Source organism: Ooceraea biroi, chromosome 2, assembly GCF_003672135.1.
Source record: "Ooceraea biroi isolate clonal line C1 chromosome 2, Obir_v5.4, whole genome shotgun sequence".
Classification (NCBI taxonomy): Eukaryota; Metazoa; Arthropoda; class Insecta; order Hymenoptera; family Formicidae; genus Ooceraea; species Ooceraea biroi.
Window position 1 is genome coordinate 15440918 of NC_039507.1, and position 15533 is coordinate 15456450.

The 15533-nt window shown below is 40.9% G+C and overlaps 1 protein-coding gene across 6 annotated transcripts; it reads left to right on the top strand.

The window, feature by feature from the left end:
• The first annotated feature begins 144 nt into the window (after positions 1-144).
• On the top strand, positions 145-14075 carry LOC105280086 (centrosome-associated protein 350). Of its 6 annotated transcripts, none has more exons than XM_011340297.3 (12): positions 145-962; positions 1444-1639; positions 1722-3455; positions 3571-3769; positions 3896-4398; positions 4734-4951; positions 5024-6406; positions 6731-6891; positions 7157-7323; positions 7390-11200; positions 12383-12465; positions 12540-14075. In XM_011340297.3, exons 2-12 carry the CDS (start codon positions 1538-1540, stop codon positions 13260-13262), a joined length of 9084 nt encoding a protein of 3027 aa, XP_011338599.2. In that variant the 5' UTR covers positions 145-962; positions 1444-1537; the 3' UTR covers positions 13263-14075. The 6 variants fall into 6 exon arrangements, with proteins under 6 accessions (XP_011338599.2, XP_011338596.2, XP_011338597.2 ...); XM_011340294.3 differs by having other exon boundaries at positions 273-962; positions 3538-3769; XM_011340295.2 differs by lacking the exon at positions 145-962 and adding an exon at positions 969-1330 and having other exon boundaries at positions 3538-3769.
• Positions 14076-15533: the final 1458 nt, after the last annotated feature.

Genomic DNA, 15533 nt, shown 5'->3' on the forward strand with positions numbered 1-15533 from the left:
ACACCGCACGTTGGATTTGACGGAACAGAAAAAAGGAAACGAAATCAAACAATAATATCATGGAATAATATTGATTTTGTTTTTATTAGGATTCTGTTAAATATCAATGATAAAATAATCATTCGCAGGTCTCCGTGCAACCTCGCGTTGCTTGTCCAACCAATTGTCGGAACTGCAGTGCAGGAAACTCTTGAATGGCCGCGCCAACGGACAGTGGTCATTTGCACTTGCTGTCGTTATTCTAGCATCATATTTTTCCGTAAATTTACAAGAGTTACACAAACAAGTTATATCTCTTATAAATTCTTCAATAATTTGCTGATAACATAGAGCGCGCGTTTACGTCGCTTATTTCTCGATCATAAAAAGTCATAAAGTCACAATTATATAGAACCGCTACAGACGGTCGAAACATGTGCTTGACATTGATGCAACTTCAAGTCGCTGGGCAGTTGCGACACGACGTGTGTATGTTGTACAATCCATCTACGAGTACGCGTAGCAGGTTTTATTGGAATTTGTGACGCGGCATTGACGGGCAGAGGAGTGAGAGGACGATAAGTCCCGTGCAATGTGGAACGTCAGAGGCGTCCGTGCGCTCCTACGGCGGGATAATGTACGCGTAACCTACGCCTAGCCGGCGGCGTGATGAGTGCGGGGCGTGCATGAGGCTGTCATGCGGTGCGCGTACTCCTCGTCCCCCGGTCAACGAAAATCCTTGCGTTCGCATTCGCACATTATCGATCATACTACTCCCCATGTGCATGTGTGTTCTCATTGCCATGTTTAATCGCGAACAAGTAGCGAGTCCTGCCGTACCACGTGATCACAGTTTACAAACGGCCGTTGTGACAAACTGTTGAGAACGTGGTGGTGCCGCGCGCGCGGTAAACGTATGCAGAATTTTCGTACGAGTAAAAAGGCACGACAAAGCACGGCACGATCTCCTCGAAACGCTCCTGGTAAGTGTCTTCATTGTGCAACTGTCGATCGAACGTTGTCCTTGCCAGTTTACGTGGAAGTCTTTAAAATATGGCGCCATAAATCAGACGGCGAGATCTGTGTGTACGGTTGTTTTCGAAAAAAAATCCTTTAAAAAAACGTTTTAATCGCGTGAATGTAGTCTTTACTAAAAGAAATATGTGAATGAAGAGAAGTTGTTCGCTCGTACTGTCGGGTTTTAATTATTTTTTTGGCTAATGCTTGGTTAAATGTCCCAATTATGTGATTAGAGGAAAAGAGGAATAGAATGTTTTACAAAAATCGTGTAACGATCGATTTCGACTTGTGAACCTTTAACCTTAAATGCATTGGAGCGCTGTAACAGAAAGTAAAACTTTATTTGAATACGAGATCACTTAAAAAATTTTAAAAGTCACTTTTTCTATGTTGATATTAAAATATTGATATAAACTGTAACTTTTAATTGTAATTTTGTTGTAGCATTTTCGTGTTTCTCACTTACACGTATGCATTTATGGATAAGAATATAATGATTCTGTGGAACGTTATCTATACGTGATTTAAAAATGAAAATATGAAGAACAGCAGTGAGAAGGAAGAGCCTGATGATAAAAAAGGATACATCTTCTTCTCAGATCCAAATGTTATTGTTAAACGCGCCGAAGCTTCTGCTATTGTGAGTGATTCCTTACTTTTTTTTCATGATCTTAGTATGTATATAAAATTGCAAAAGTTCTATAGTAGTTTGTGCATTGCAGAGAGCACAGATCGCACAAGATTCCGAGATCCAACAGCAGTCAACCAACTTACAAGTTTCCACACTTGGCATTAAAAGCTTAGAAAATTTACTGTCTTATCATCCTGTACAGCCATATCCTTTCACATTTATCAGTGCAGTAAAGCAGAAGCTCGCTTTAGGAGATTGCACCGAGACTGGCGCAAGGGCACATGATTCAAATTCTCCACGAAAAAACAATTTGGCCTCTTCAGTATTAAGAGCGAATAGTACGCAGACTTTGTATCAAATTGTACAAAAGATGGATCTTGTCAGGCCACTGAAAGTACCAGACTTGAAAATTTCCCCGAAAACGTTGGATTTCTCTGGCAGGGAGAACTCCAAGGAGCTGCCTTCAACAAAATCTGAGATAGCTGCGAAGGAATTTGCACTCGATAGGCCCGATAAAGCGTCAAGAACTGGTGAAAGAGTACAGAGAAAATTAGACTTTTCCTCCTCGGATGCATCAATTATTAATTGTGAAAGTATAGAGCCACTGAAAGCGCCGAATGTGTCCATAGCGTTTAATCTGAATAAAAAGAAGGAGCATGTTAGAGACAGTTCCAGGGAGAAGGAAAACAGGTCTAAGAGGATGAAAAAGGATGAATCTCTGGGGACAAAGAGGGAGGAGTCTGCGCAGGACCAAGTAAAGCGTAGTCGAAGCCCAAGACACGTTTCCAGGAAGGATGCAATCGATACGAGTAACATAACGAGATTGCCATTATCAAAAAATGACAGATTACCGTTTCACGCTACAAAAAGTAATGATTCCTTGTCGGCAAAATCGAAGGTAAAGAGTTTCGTGACGTCTACTGCGAAGAAAGATAACGACAAGAAACAGAAATCGCTTAACGCGCAGTCTGTGGAGTTATCGAGAGACAATCCTTTATCGAAAGGTCGGATACCCGGCAACGAGTTGTCGGCCTTTCGACCTTGGAAAGCGGTGGACAAGGTTACGCTGAAGGATAACAATAGCGTCGGCATTTTATCTAGCAATAGCGAAAATAAATCTAAAGACATTTGTCACTCGAGGCAAAGACCCGAGGTGGAAGACTCAAAATATAAGTCCGATTTAGATAATAGGCAGTCAAAGCAAGACAAATCAAACACTATTCATAAGGAGCAAGCGAAGAGGGTGTCTGACAAGAGTAAAGCTGCAAATAAAGTCGACGGGAAACTGCACAGCGTGAATTCGGAGCCGTCAGAGGACATCGGGTCCGTGTCTGAAAGTAACAGCTCGAAAAATCGTGCCAGTGCGTATCCCGCGAGTTCTGTACAGCAAACGAAGAGCAACGATTCTGAAACGATTACGGAAAGCAAGGAGAACGTTAACTTGACCAGGTCGACTAAAACTTCCGAGAATTTTAGATACACAGAACATTCCGTGACGCAGTCTGCAAGTACAAGCATCAAAAAAGACGAAGAATCGTATTCGCAAAGTATTATTACGACTAAGGAGACAACTGCTAATGATGATTCAAACGATGCCGATACAGTGCTGCCAGACGCGTTATTCGATCCCAGAAGGATCTCTTTCAGAGATGCCTATTCTCAAGAGGAATTTCCTAATTTAATCACGCCGGAAAAAATGAATCTTGTGCTGAGGTCTAAGCGAAGAAGATACTTGATACAGAGCAGCGATTCGGAAGTGGATGCGAGGTGCCCGAAATACAAATCGGTGGTAAAACAGGAGAAAGAGCAAGAAGAAGTGCAATTGGTGAGTACGATCACGTTACTACGCGCCTAGTCGATCACGCTAGATCCTTAACTGACGAAATAAAAGCGCATTGAAATTTCAGATGCACCCAACAGCTTTACATATGCAATTTCAGGCAGAACTGCATCTTTACGATTCTTTCAACGAGTCCCTCAGGCAAGTGATGGACGTCGAAAAGCTTCTGTACGATACGAATAAACGCGAGCAGGAGAGCCCGCAGAAAGAGGATGTGAAAGATGAAGAACTGGAGGAGGCCGCGCAAGTCGAGGAAGATCGTGCAGCTGCGGTAGTTAATGACGAAGCTGTTGAAAAAAGTTAGAATTCCGCTATTACTCGCTTGAAAATATAATAACGTATAAGCATGCTAAGACAAAATAACAAAAAATTAGTACGTTATTTACGATATACGCCAAATATATCTTTGAAATGTTCTCTTGCAGCAGCATGGAATCCATTTGATTATACAAAAAGGGATATTAACGAGGCTTGGAAGTCAAACGATGATGCGCATTTTACCAGGGATCATTACATTCCGAATCAAGAAAACATTGACGAGTCGAGCAATAATCGGGCAAAGCCCGTTAAGACGCTGGTGAAAGTCGCAGAAGTACAAACTCAAACGGTGAATGATATGGCGACTCAAACGGATACACTTGCGGACAAACGAAACGTGCAGAAAGATCGATTTCTGGAAATCCGTGGAAATCTGTACGAGCGATCATTTCCGGGGGAGAACGAAGTTCCCCAGCTGTCGTTAGATTCGGCTGAACAGTTCGAGGATCTCGATCAAATAGAAGAGATATCGCTGCCCAGCAAAATAAGGACCATGTCGGAGATTAGTTTGCACGAGACTACCTCGTCGATTAAGACGGAAACTGGAACGGAAATCAGTATTTCGACTCGAGACGTAACATGCTCATTTAACAAGTATTTGGATCTAGAGGTAATTTTTCTACATGCATTTCTGTTGTATGCATTTCTGTGTGCACGTGATCACATATAAAATATTAAAAAAGTTTCAAAGGAATTTTAAGATAGATGATACTTATTAATCTGTGTAAATAAGAAACATTTAATGAACGTAAATCGAAAACTACGAAAGTATTTGAAAAAAAACGTGCTTCAACTTTTGAGAGAATTAATTTTTATTAAATAATGCCTCTCAAACGATTCTTAAATCAGCAATTGTTATTAAAATATATTTGTACAGATTAGTAAGTATTTTCCTAAAAATCTTTACCACTTTTACTAACATTAAACTGGATATTTAATTTCTAGATAGCGGAACTCATAAAAGATGAGAATCAAAGATGTAACAAAATCGAGATGTTGTTCAAGTCTCGGGAAAAAACATTGAACGATAAAACTAAGAAGCTAGTGAAGCTGGAGGAACAGAAACGCGCATTGAAGGATACAGGACAAGATAGTCGATCCGTAAAAAAGAAACAGAGAGCTTTACTTTTGAAATTGCAACAAGAGAAGGATGAAATGTACAGGTAAGGTCTATAATACGTACAACTATGCGTTAGCCAAGCATTTTTGTGCTAAACTATATTGTCCCTCGACAGGTTGAAACAATTGTACGAAATTACGAGTCAGGAACGAAAGCTCATGTTGCAAAAGCAGAGGGACATGTTTAATCCACAAATGTCAACGAAGAATATCTTGACAAAGTTAAAAAGAAGTGCCGATAGTCAATCGCCGAGAAGATTATCGGGTCCCATGAAAGGTTACGATATCCGCAGCAACAGCTCCATGAGCTCGCTAATCGATTCGGATAAATCTCAGCACGATCGATCTCAAGTAGACACGCGTCTGCATGCATCCGAGAGCGACATAAACTCGTCCAAACTGGACCTGTTGAAGGCCGACAAATTTGTGAGTTTGGAAGAATCCAATGTATCCGCGACGAGGTTTGACGATCTGGCTGAAAAGTCACAGAAGAGGTACGAGCTGAAATCTCGAAGATACGAAGACAAAATGCCCCGAGCTGACATTCTGCGGCAAAAGCAAAACCAACTCGAGATAGAATCGAAACGCATCCACGGCCATCCCATGAAGATAAAACGATTATTAGAGAATCAGGGTCCGATCGAGGTGTCACAGCCATCGAGACCGGAATTGGACGCGTCGATGCCTGATTACGTGAAATCTGAATCCGACACGTTGGTGGAGGAATTGTCCAAGAGATCCAGGACATCTCAAGTAGCGATTCCTACCGTGATACTTTCAAAGGAGGCGTTAGCTTCCGATCTCGTGGCTGCCAACAACGAAGCTGTCGAAGAAGAGATAAACACGAACGTTTCGGATGCTATTTCGAAAACGACAAAATCGTCGCAGGTCTCTGAAGACCTACTGCAGGCGAGTACGAATAAAGGTTCTAAAAAAGTTGACAAATCCGTTACGAGCGATAAGGACATGCCTAGAAAATTGCAACACAGTGCCGAGTTGAAGACGAGCTCCAAGCGTAAAAGTTCCAAATACCAGAGAACGAAATCGTCCTCTAGCACATTGATGGAAAATATATTGCGGTCAAAATCAAGTTCTCACATGCCGGAAGAGCTTATTAAGCATCACGATAAGCGGACGAGGATAGAGAACGAATTGCTTCAGCTGGACAATAAAGAAAGTTCGCTGTTGGGCGAATTGGACCTTGATGAAAGCGAAAATTCGCTCCAGGCACTTGTCCGGCGTTCAAAAGCTGTGAAGGATAAGAATTCGAAATTGTTGAGTGAAATAATAAACGAGAGCAAGGAAAACGTATCCGATCAGAACAAGAGGCTCGAGATTGATGAAAACTGGCCAAGGAACGAGCAGGGCACTCAGAATGTATCTCAAATCAGTTTCGCCGTTTCTCACCACAGTTCCGGAGAAAGCGAGAAAAACTTTTCGAAATCTATAGTCGTCAGATCGCAAGAGAGAGATTTCAAGACGTCTAAGAACCTTAAGCAGTGAGTAATAGACGCACATGTGCACGCGCGCATGTGTGTATGTGTGTTCATCAGTCCTTTTCCGTCCTCTTCTTCTTTTCCTCCAGCTTTAATATTGCAAATCTTGTAAAACGCAGCTTGACGTGATACGTGCACGTTCCGCTAATAAAATCTCGAATCACTAAACTCGCGCTGGGAAGTCTAATAATAAACTGTGCATTCGCACCACTCACGTAAAGCATTGTAAAAATAGATCCTCTGCAGAGGCAATCCGCATGACAGGCATGCACATGCACATACCTCTGTATCTTTGGAGCTGTACGTTCTCTTCTGTTCTCTCCATAGAGTTTTAACCGCGCGCGAAGCTGCACTCACATCGCGGAAGAACTGCGTCGAGGAGTGGATGGCGTGGCACACAAGGTTAAGAGCGGAGGAGGATCGTGTCACTTGTATGGAGAAGGCGGCGTTTAAACTTATTGCAGCATCTAACGTCTTGTCTCAGCAAGGTAACAGCGTCTTTGTAAAAAAATTATTTACAAAATTTGGATTAGTATTAAATGCGTGTATGTACCTTTCTTGATTTAAGATTGTGGTAAATGTAAATGATAGCCACAAATTTTTGTTACAAAAGCAAACGAGCGGTTTTCTATTCCGGGCTTCCCTATTTAGAGATCCAAAAAAGATTGTGACGTCTCATTAGTCAAGTGTAGTTCTCTTAAATAATACTTTTCTCTAAATGTTCACGATTAGAAGATCTGTGCTCTCTTGCAGATACCACCGTCTCGTCGGATACGAGCGATGTTGAAGGCAGGATAGAGCTTCTCACTGAGAAATTAGCGGAACGACGCATCGAAATGGCGCGCCTGAAGAAAGAAGCGAAGAAGCAAGCGAAGAAGCAGTTACGCGCTCTGGAGGCAAACCTTTTGAATCAAATTAAGGTGAGTATACGCGTAAATGATCGTGTGATTATTAGTTGTCACGAGACTCGTCTCTCCATTTGACAGAGGTACGACACGACCATCCACGAGATGCGCAAGAAGCTGGAATCAAAGAGAGCCATCAAAGAAACTGATAAGCTAGCTATAGAGCCAAAGTCGTTGGCTGACTTCAAAGTACCTGAGATACCGCTTAAGAGAATACAAGACATCTACAAGAGCAGCGATTTACTGAGATCCAGATCAGAGCCCGATCTTCTGTTGACGAGGAGTCAGTTGGACCTGCTGAAGATTGCAACTCCCATAACGTACGACAAACACGAGAGAGACTTTACTAGAAAAGCTACAAAATCCGCGGACATCAAAAGTACAAGCGCTACGGAGTTAAAGGATACAACAGACAATCGTAGTGCCCACACCGTCTTCGACGAGTACACGTCGGAAGTGTATGATAATTTTCGAACGACGACTTCGATATCATCGGCTTCGAATGATCCGCGTTCGGAAAGGTATGTTTCCTCTACAGAAAGGCAGCTCGATGCCTCCACCGCCGTCGGGATGAAACAGAGAAACGCATCACTCGACGCTCAAACGAGTCTCGGTACGGTGAGGTCGGAATTGGAGGCGCAAACGGTATCGGATGCGAGATTTGAAGAGCACAGTACCATCAACACGGAATCGGCGGACGACAAATCGATCACAGATAATCAGACTCGAACAAAAACTCCGGTCACACAATCCGAGATTCAGGAGATGGGCAATTTAAGGTCTATTCCGAGTAAATCCGATTATGTCACGGAAAGCGCGCATATTCCGACAGTTGCGACAGATTCTAATATACTCACCTATTCGAAGAAATTAGATTTCTTGCAGTTAAATAATAAGAACCTGAGCGAAGACATCAGCTCCATCGAAAACGACATCAAAGCGCTATCAGAAATAATGTCACGCTTGAGTAATGAGTCGAATGAAAAGTCTAAAGAAAATAAAGACGAAATAAGTACGTCACGAGATATATCAGAGATAATATCTAAAACAATTTTCAGTGACAAGGTCACTAATACCGCGGATGAAGAAAAACAAACAATATCATCCGAGAGAGAAAGTAACCTGGAATCGAGATCAAGATCATCCAGTGAATCGAGCCGTGATAAATACATATCAGACAGAATAAATAATGAGATATCGATGATAATCCCGGAAGAAGTGCCTGCTCTCTCGAATTTGTCGACTCATGAGATTGATTATGAAGCAAAAAGCAAAGAGATCATGAATCAAATAGAGAAATCCATAATATCAGAACACGTTAAAATGGCATGTGATGATTATAACGCAATTTCAGTGTTGGAAAATGAAAACGAAAAATTGTTAAGCGACATGGTCTCGGAGCTCGACGTAAAATCCATTTCCGAGATTCTTTCCAAAGTATCGGAAAGCAGAAAGAGTTTCGATCTTGCAACGAATTCCGCAACACAAATGGTCGATAGCTCAAAGAAAGATATAAGCGAACAGAGCGAAATTTTAAATGAAACAAAGTTAGAGAGGGAAGATCAAACGAATAGAATGCATTTGTCAAAAATTTCAAAATATTCTAGCGTTAAATCAATGCATTCTCCCATCATCGCTGGTCACCGTTCAAAGGGAAGCTACGAAACAGATTTGCAAGGCGATCCGCGGAGTGCACGTAGCATAAATTCAAGCGAAACTTCACGCGCTAGCAGTGAAGATTTAAAATCGTCTGAACATATTCCCGAGGAGTTAGAAATCGAAACTAGCATCGTTGATGATTCAAAGATATTGACTGACTTCAGTAAAAATATTCAGGCAACGAATAATACCATAAATTCAATAATCGCATCTAATGTCGATCAGAATCGTTCGATCAGCGCAGGAAATATCTCTCAGGACAAGGACGATTGGACAACGTCCGATTCATTCGAAGTCCCGCAAGATGAAATCAGTACTGAAGAGCGAGATACAGAATTGGAGAGTACGAAATCGCACCTGGATCATACCTTATATAATTTCTCAGAACAAAACGTATCGCACGTCGATGATACAATCGATCGACAAGCTGAAAGCAATTTAGCAGGTGTCGTAGATATATCTGTATTTATTCCAAAAGGAGAATCCACTAACGTTGATGCAACGTTTAATAACGCATCATCCGGATCTCACGTGATGAAAAGCAACAACGAACTCGATGACATATTGGATATAATTGCTAAAGAAAATCAAGAAGCGAAAATATCTAGCAACAAAAGTGAAAGCATTGATGATGCGATTTCCGATTCCGTGGCCGAGTTGCTGAATAAAGTCGAGGATATTCTGCAAAATACAGGGGAAGGCGCGGATGATCTTAAGGGAATCTTATGTGATAATGTTATAGATATTAATGATAGTCGAATTGAATTAATTTCGGATGCCTCGATGTTAAATGACAAAGTGCAAAATGAAATGAATTTGGAAGTTATGGGTGAGAGCAACATGGTCTCTGTGAATACCTGTAATGACGACAATGAAGCTAATAATTGCGAGGGAATAATAGATGTGTCACAAGCGATCGGTGAAACCAATGAGAAACCTGCCATAGACATAAGCTTGCACGTGGAAATCGAAGAGGATCCACGCGAAGTAGTATCAGAGGCACAAGAAATTATAATAACTGAAGTGGATTCGGATAGCGTAGAAGATCATGCTTTATCGGAACTCGAAGTTGACGCTAACGTTGAATTAGTTGAAGAGGAGGAGTCCGTCTCAAGTGGCGCGAATCAAGACAAGGATTATTACGCTACAGAAGAAAACGAAGATACTGCACCCGTGGAAGTAAAAGAATGTTTGGAACCGATCTTGGAACAGGACAGTTCGGATGGCGAGCAACTGGACAATTTAGTGGAAGTTGCCGAAAGTGGGTTGGATACCGTAGAAAAACTCGTACCATTTCAAGATTCTTCTGAATCGGTAATCGACGAGGTGATCTCTGTGCAGACAGAAGAAGCTGAGAGAGAAACTGCGGATGATACTGCAGTTAAAAGAAGCGACGAAATTGCGGTGATAGATACAGAAATTCACAACATCAACAAGACTTTCGACATACTAAAGGATCCAGAGTACGAAGACATTTCCGAGGAGAGTCTTGAGGTATCCGAAATCTTGGATAAACACGACGGTTCGAGAGCTGGCACCGCAAATAAATCCACCAACTTACCGGACACGTATCGAGCTACACAAAAATCAGAGGAGGTGCTGAGGATACTGGACGAAATTTCGCAGAAGTCAACATCCGACTCCACGAGCAACTCGCAGAAGGACAAGAAAGATACACCAAGCGCGCAGAGCGTTACGGAGGAGATCAGCGAACTTCTGGGTGTGGAAGTCTCCGCGGGAGACGATGGTTCATCACAATCGAATAGGCTAACGAAAGACAAGACAGAGGAAGAATCTTACGACGGTGACGAATCACGGGCTCGACTCTTGGAAAGAATAGAAGCGCAGAAGCGATCAATAGAGACGAACGATGATGCGGGCTTGTCCGAAGAGAAAAGCACGGTTCCTTTGCGATCAGACGAGCACGATGCGGAGGATAAACCGTCTCAAATCCTGTATGAGCTACGCGAGAGAGTATCGCAGCTGCAGGAGCAGAATGGCTCGTCCGAATCTAGTGAAGCCGGTGATACCCCGAGGGGTGTATCAGAGATCGAGATGGACTCGCCGAGGGATTTCAATGACTCCAGACTGGACATTGATATTCTGGACGATGATCTGTTGAGCGGTACTAAAACGACGAGTCAGAGCGTCGACGTGAAGAGCAATTTCCACTCCACGTCTATCGTTGCTACCTCCGAGAAGGACATCGAGGCGATGATCGATAAGCTAAAAGGTATCTTCGCTACTTTATTATTTCTATTGAATTGTGTTTGTACTCTATTACGGTATTATATAAAATTAGAGAGACATAGTAGACATTATACAGAATCACTAGAATCTCAGCTGTAAACTCTCTACCGTATGTTAATTCAAGTTCTATATCTGATGTATGAATCACAGTATTAATCCTAGTCCATGCTGATTGTACATACCGAGCTGGAAACGTTATACCAATGTGTGTTATTAAGAGTTATGTACATACATCATGACCTCGATCCGATGTTGCTGTCGAATGAGTATTTGATCTAACATGCAAGATGATCTATTTAAAGGATACAGAGAGTCACAAAGTAATAAAAATTTTTGAAAGATGCTATTCGAGCGCCTAAATTAAGCAAGAATCGAATAACATATTTCAAGCAACCTGCATATGTTAAGAAACAGTATGAATTTTTTTCGTTCTCTTTCCGGATTATTATCGTTGTGTCATTCTCGCCCGAGATCGTGCAATGCAATTTTTATGTGGGCTGACCATCTCAGAAACACTCGATACACATCTCGATCTACATTACTATTACAGAAACACCTTTTGTTTCATTTTTTTTTTTTTATAATGGCTGTGTGCTCTCCTGTGCAAAAGCGTTGCCTGGTATAGCCGTGTGTTGTTTATTTTCAGACAAATAGCAAAGTCGAGATTATATTTGTCTAAAGGTAATACACGAAACTACGAATGATACGAACATTGACTTGTTATCTTTGTATCAAATCAGTGTCGCATGAAATGCTTGATCCCTTGATTATATATTGATCCATATACGCACAAGACAGGCCTGTAAATATTGTGCATCACACAACACAATCGTTCATCAATTACTACCTACCTTTTCCTCCCTCTAAATTTATCAGAAAAGATTTTACTATCGTATTTTTTATAGGCGTTATATATATATATGGAATGTTCAACCTTGTCACAGCTTTGTACATGCATCTGGAGACATTTGTTCCTCGATATATTTCTTGGTCATGCTCCATTTTTTCTCCCCTTTCCCTCGGAGCACTCAAAACTCAAGTATAAACTATTAATCCCTAATGTAATAATGTTTGAAGGCTCGTGTTGCTTTTCCCGAGGAACTTGTCTCTCGGTTTGTCCGTCATATTATTTATTGGTACATATATTTTTTGCTACTTCCTGCAGCCTCGCTGGAGCAACCCGGTTTGGAAGTCGCCGAGCTAGAAGCTAAGTTGCTCCACATCGAACAGCTCCAAATCGAATTGGAGGTACGTACTGTGTTGTGACTGAGTGCTTCTCACGAATGCGGTGTTCGCTTGCTAAACGCGTGTATCTTTTTAAGATCAAAAAGTTGGAAGCAGAGGAGGTGTCTTACTACGTTCGGGAGATCCCGAACAAACCACCGCCTCCGTACACTCCACCTGGTGACGGCAGGTTGTCGACTTCACTTGGTTCGCCGTCGCTCGTGACAGCTGTGATTCCATCGAACGTCGAGGAGCTGACGTCGTTCACCGAGAAGGCCACGGCTCTGATATACAATGCTAAACTGGCCGGCGAGGACATTGCGAGTTTAGAGGCGCCTCCAGAGATCTACGAATTGACCAAAGACAAGAACGAGATCGTGAAAAGGGACAGGCGGATCTACAACACCTTCCTGTTCGATCTCTGCAAGGAAACCATCGTGGAGGTGTATCAGGCGGAATACGAAAAGCCCGGTCCAAGTTGGACGAAGCCAAACGTGAAGACAAAGCCTACGGTGAAGATACCGAAGACCGTGGAAGAGCTCATCGAATACGTCAGCAAGGAGGTAGCCACCTTGTTCGGGTTCAAGACGAAATTGCAGCGGGAAAACATGGTGATGCGCTGGAGCAGAAAGCGCAGGGACAGGGTCGACGAGCTACTGGCGAGGGAGGCGCAAGCCGAAGAGGACGAGTGGACCAAGTTCCATCACGACGAGCTGACGGTAAAGAACGGACTCACGGTAGCTATACTGGATACCCTCGTGATGGAAACGGCGAACGTCGTAAAAGTAGCGTACGATGCGAAGAGGCGGATGATGGTGTAGCCGCTCGTAACGCTCGCATTCAACTGTGAGGGAAATCGATTTTGTGATTCATTGTTATGAACGGGCGAAGATTCGTAAAGGATTTTTCTTGCGCTCGCGTTATTTCCTCAAGACTGCGTTCTGAAATCCCACGTCTTTACTGTCACATCACGTCATTCTTCACACGATTTGCATTTTTATCCATTAGTACCTTACGTGCGTAGACGTATAGGCTGGTTCCTATTTATTTGTTAACTACAGGATTTGTTGTTCTTTTTTTTTCCTTTTTACTTTAACCGAACTGACGTGTGTGAATGTTTGAATAAGGTTGACAAACAATGTGGGTGGTTGATACATATGAATGATAGAAAGAGAGAGTTGCAAGTGTAATTAAACATTAGCCATTTCTGAGCGTTCGCAATTCGATAATCAAATGCCCTAGGTCAGTTTAAAGTTTATTCCTTGAACGAGTTTAACGAGTTTCTAGCGTCTAACGATAATTACATCTACGTAATGATTATGCGTATCATGTAGGATAATTATTGTAAGAAGTGAAATACCTTCTCCGTTTCTATTTACTTTCAAAAAGTCCTAATTATCAAATGTTGCGAGGTGTTTTGTTTGATTAACGTGCACATCATTCTTTGATGTGATCAATGAAGTATTGTCTTCTTTCAAACAGGTTTCATATATATCGCTCTCTTCTACTCATTATGTAACACTATAAATTGTTAATCAAAATTATTATAATGTGATAATATAATACCGTGTAATAATTATTACACAGTATAAAAACATCGTAAAGTTTCCACACGTTTGTTTTTCGTAGCACAATAATTGAACAAAATGCCCTCCCGATTACTGTATTTGTAAATTTCATATTTTAACGAAATAGAGTAGAACATAAGTAGTAAGTTTCGATAAGTCACATCGAACGGCAGTCACATGCTCAATTACTTATAATGGAATTAACAAAATTCAAACGGAAAGACTGACATTTTGGGGCCATTTTGATCGAAATTGTAAACCGTTAAATGAAGTTGAATAGATCGAGATCGTCGAGAGTAGAGGTCGTCTATACAGGGTGAGGCGCATAAATATTTTATTTTTTTACACACTTCCCCTTTTCTTTCTCTCGCTCTCGTTTTATATTGACAGTACTTTTATATATGTATAAAAATTGTATATGTGTGTAATTTATAAATTACATATATATACCAATTATATATATAAAATTTGTATATATATAATTTATTTATATATACATATATATACATATATATATATACATAAATATATATACAAAATTTTATATATATATATATATTTATTTATATATAAAGTGACAATATGTCTTATGTGCTTCTGCGTATCGGTTTTTTTAATTTCCGAATCCGAATCCAAAAGAGATTAGTCTTTTAAATGAAATTCGATTCGAAAACAGCCCCTATAATTGTGTAGACTACAGTCCAAGATCAAGTTGTATACAGTCATTACATTTACATTATTATCGACCAAACTACCTGTAACTTCATTGTTAATGAACTGATAATCGATCGTGCGTTTTAGTCGAGTTGTGTCATCCTCGGTCGATGCGATTGTTTCACTTAATTTTACGTTCTTGGTTGTGATGTAAACATACAGCTTACAGGAACGCGGGCAGTGACACGTGAATTGTAATGTGCGAACAATTAACGAATTTCATAAAATTTTTCCAAATGTTATCGCACGTTAAATGTGTCTTGTCCCGAAATTCCTGTGTGCTTTAGAAATATGTAAATATTTTTAATAGGGCTCAAGTGTGTCTAGCGTTATGTTTTTTTTACACGCGGGTAACATTGCTTTTAATTCTGAATCATAGAACGTAACTTTTATCAGCTCCAATGTACGGGCCGCCCTGAAGAGCCTTCCTCCGTTTGCAGGGTACTCTTTTAATGTTATTCACGATCCTCTTTATGTTAATTAACGGCCAGCTCGTATCCTCGGGCGTGTCTGTAGTAGTTGTTACAGAGAATGTTCACGTACGTAGTGTGTTGGATATGTACTTAACTAAGGTATAATATATTTTATAATAAATTTTTTCGGAAAGAAATCTTCCCACTTTCTCTACCGCATAACGCGCGTAAAATAGATGAAACGAAAGATAAATAAATATTAGCTGCAAAATCGTAAAGCAATTCATAAGAATCTCCTCTTTTGAAATATATCAATTTCAAATTTTAATATACACGCAATATGTGCAATAAAAGGTAAAATATTTTGAGAAATAATAGATACACGATAATTGGAAGA

Bases quoted from the DNA above. Each gene is read 5' to 3' on its own strand.
- LOC105280086 (XM_011340294.3), top strand. From the start codon at position 1,538: ATGAAGAACAGCAGTGAGAAGGAAGAGCCTGATGATAAAAAAGGATAC. The intron at 3,456-3,537 runs GTGAGTACGATC...TTGAAATTTCAG, and splicing joins AGCAAGAAGAAGTGCAATTG to ATGCACCCAACAGCTTTACA. The intron at 12,466-12,539 runs GTACGTACTGTG...TATCTTTTTAAG, and splicing joins AGCTCCAAATCGAATTGGAG to ATCAAAAAGTTGGAAGCAGA.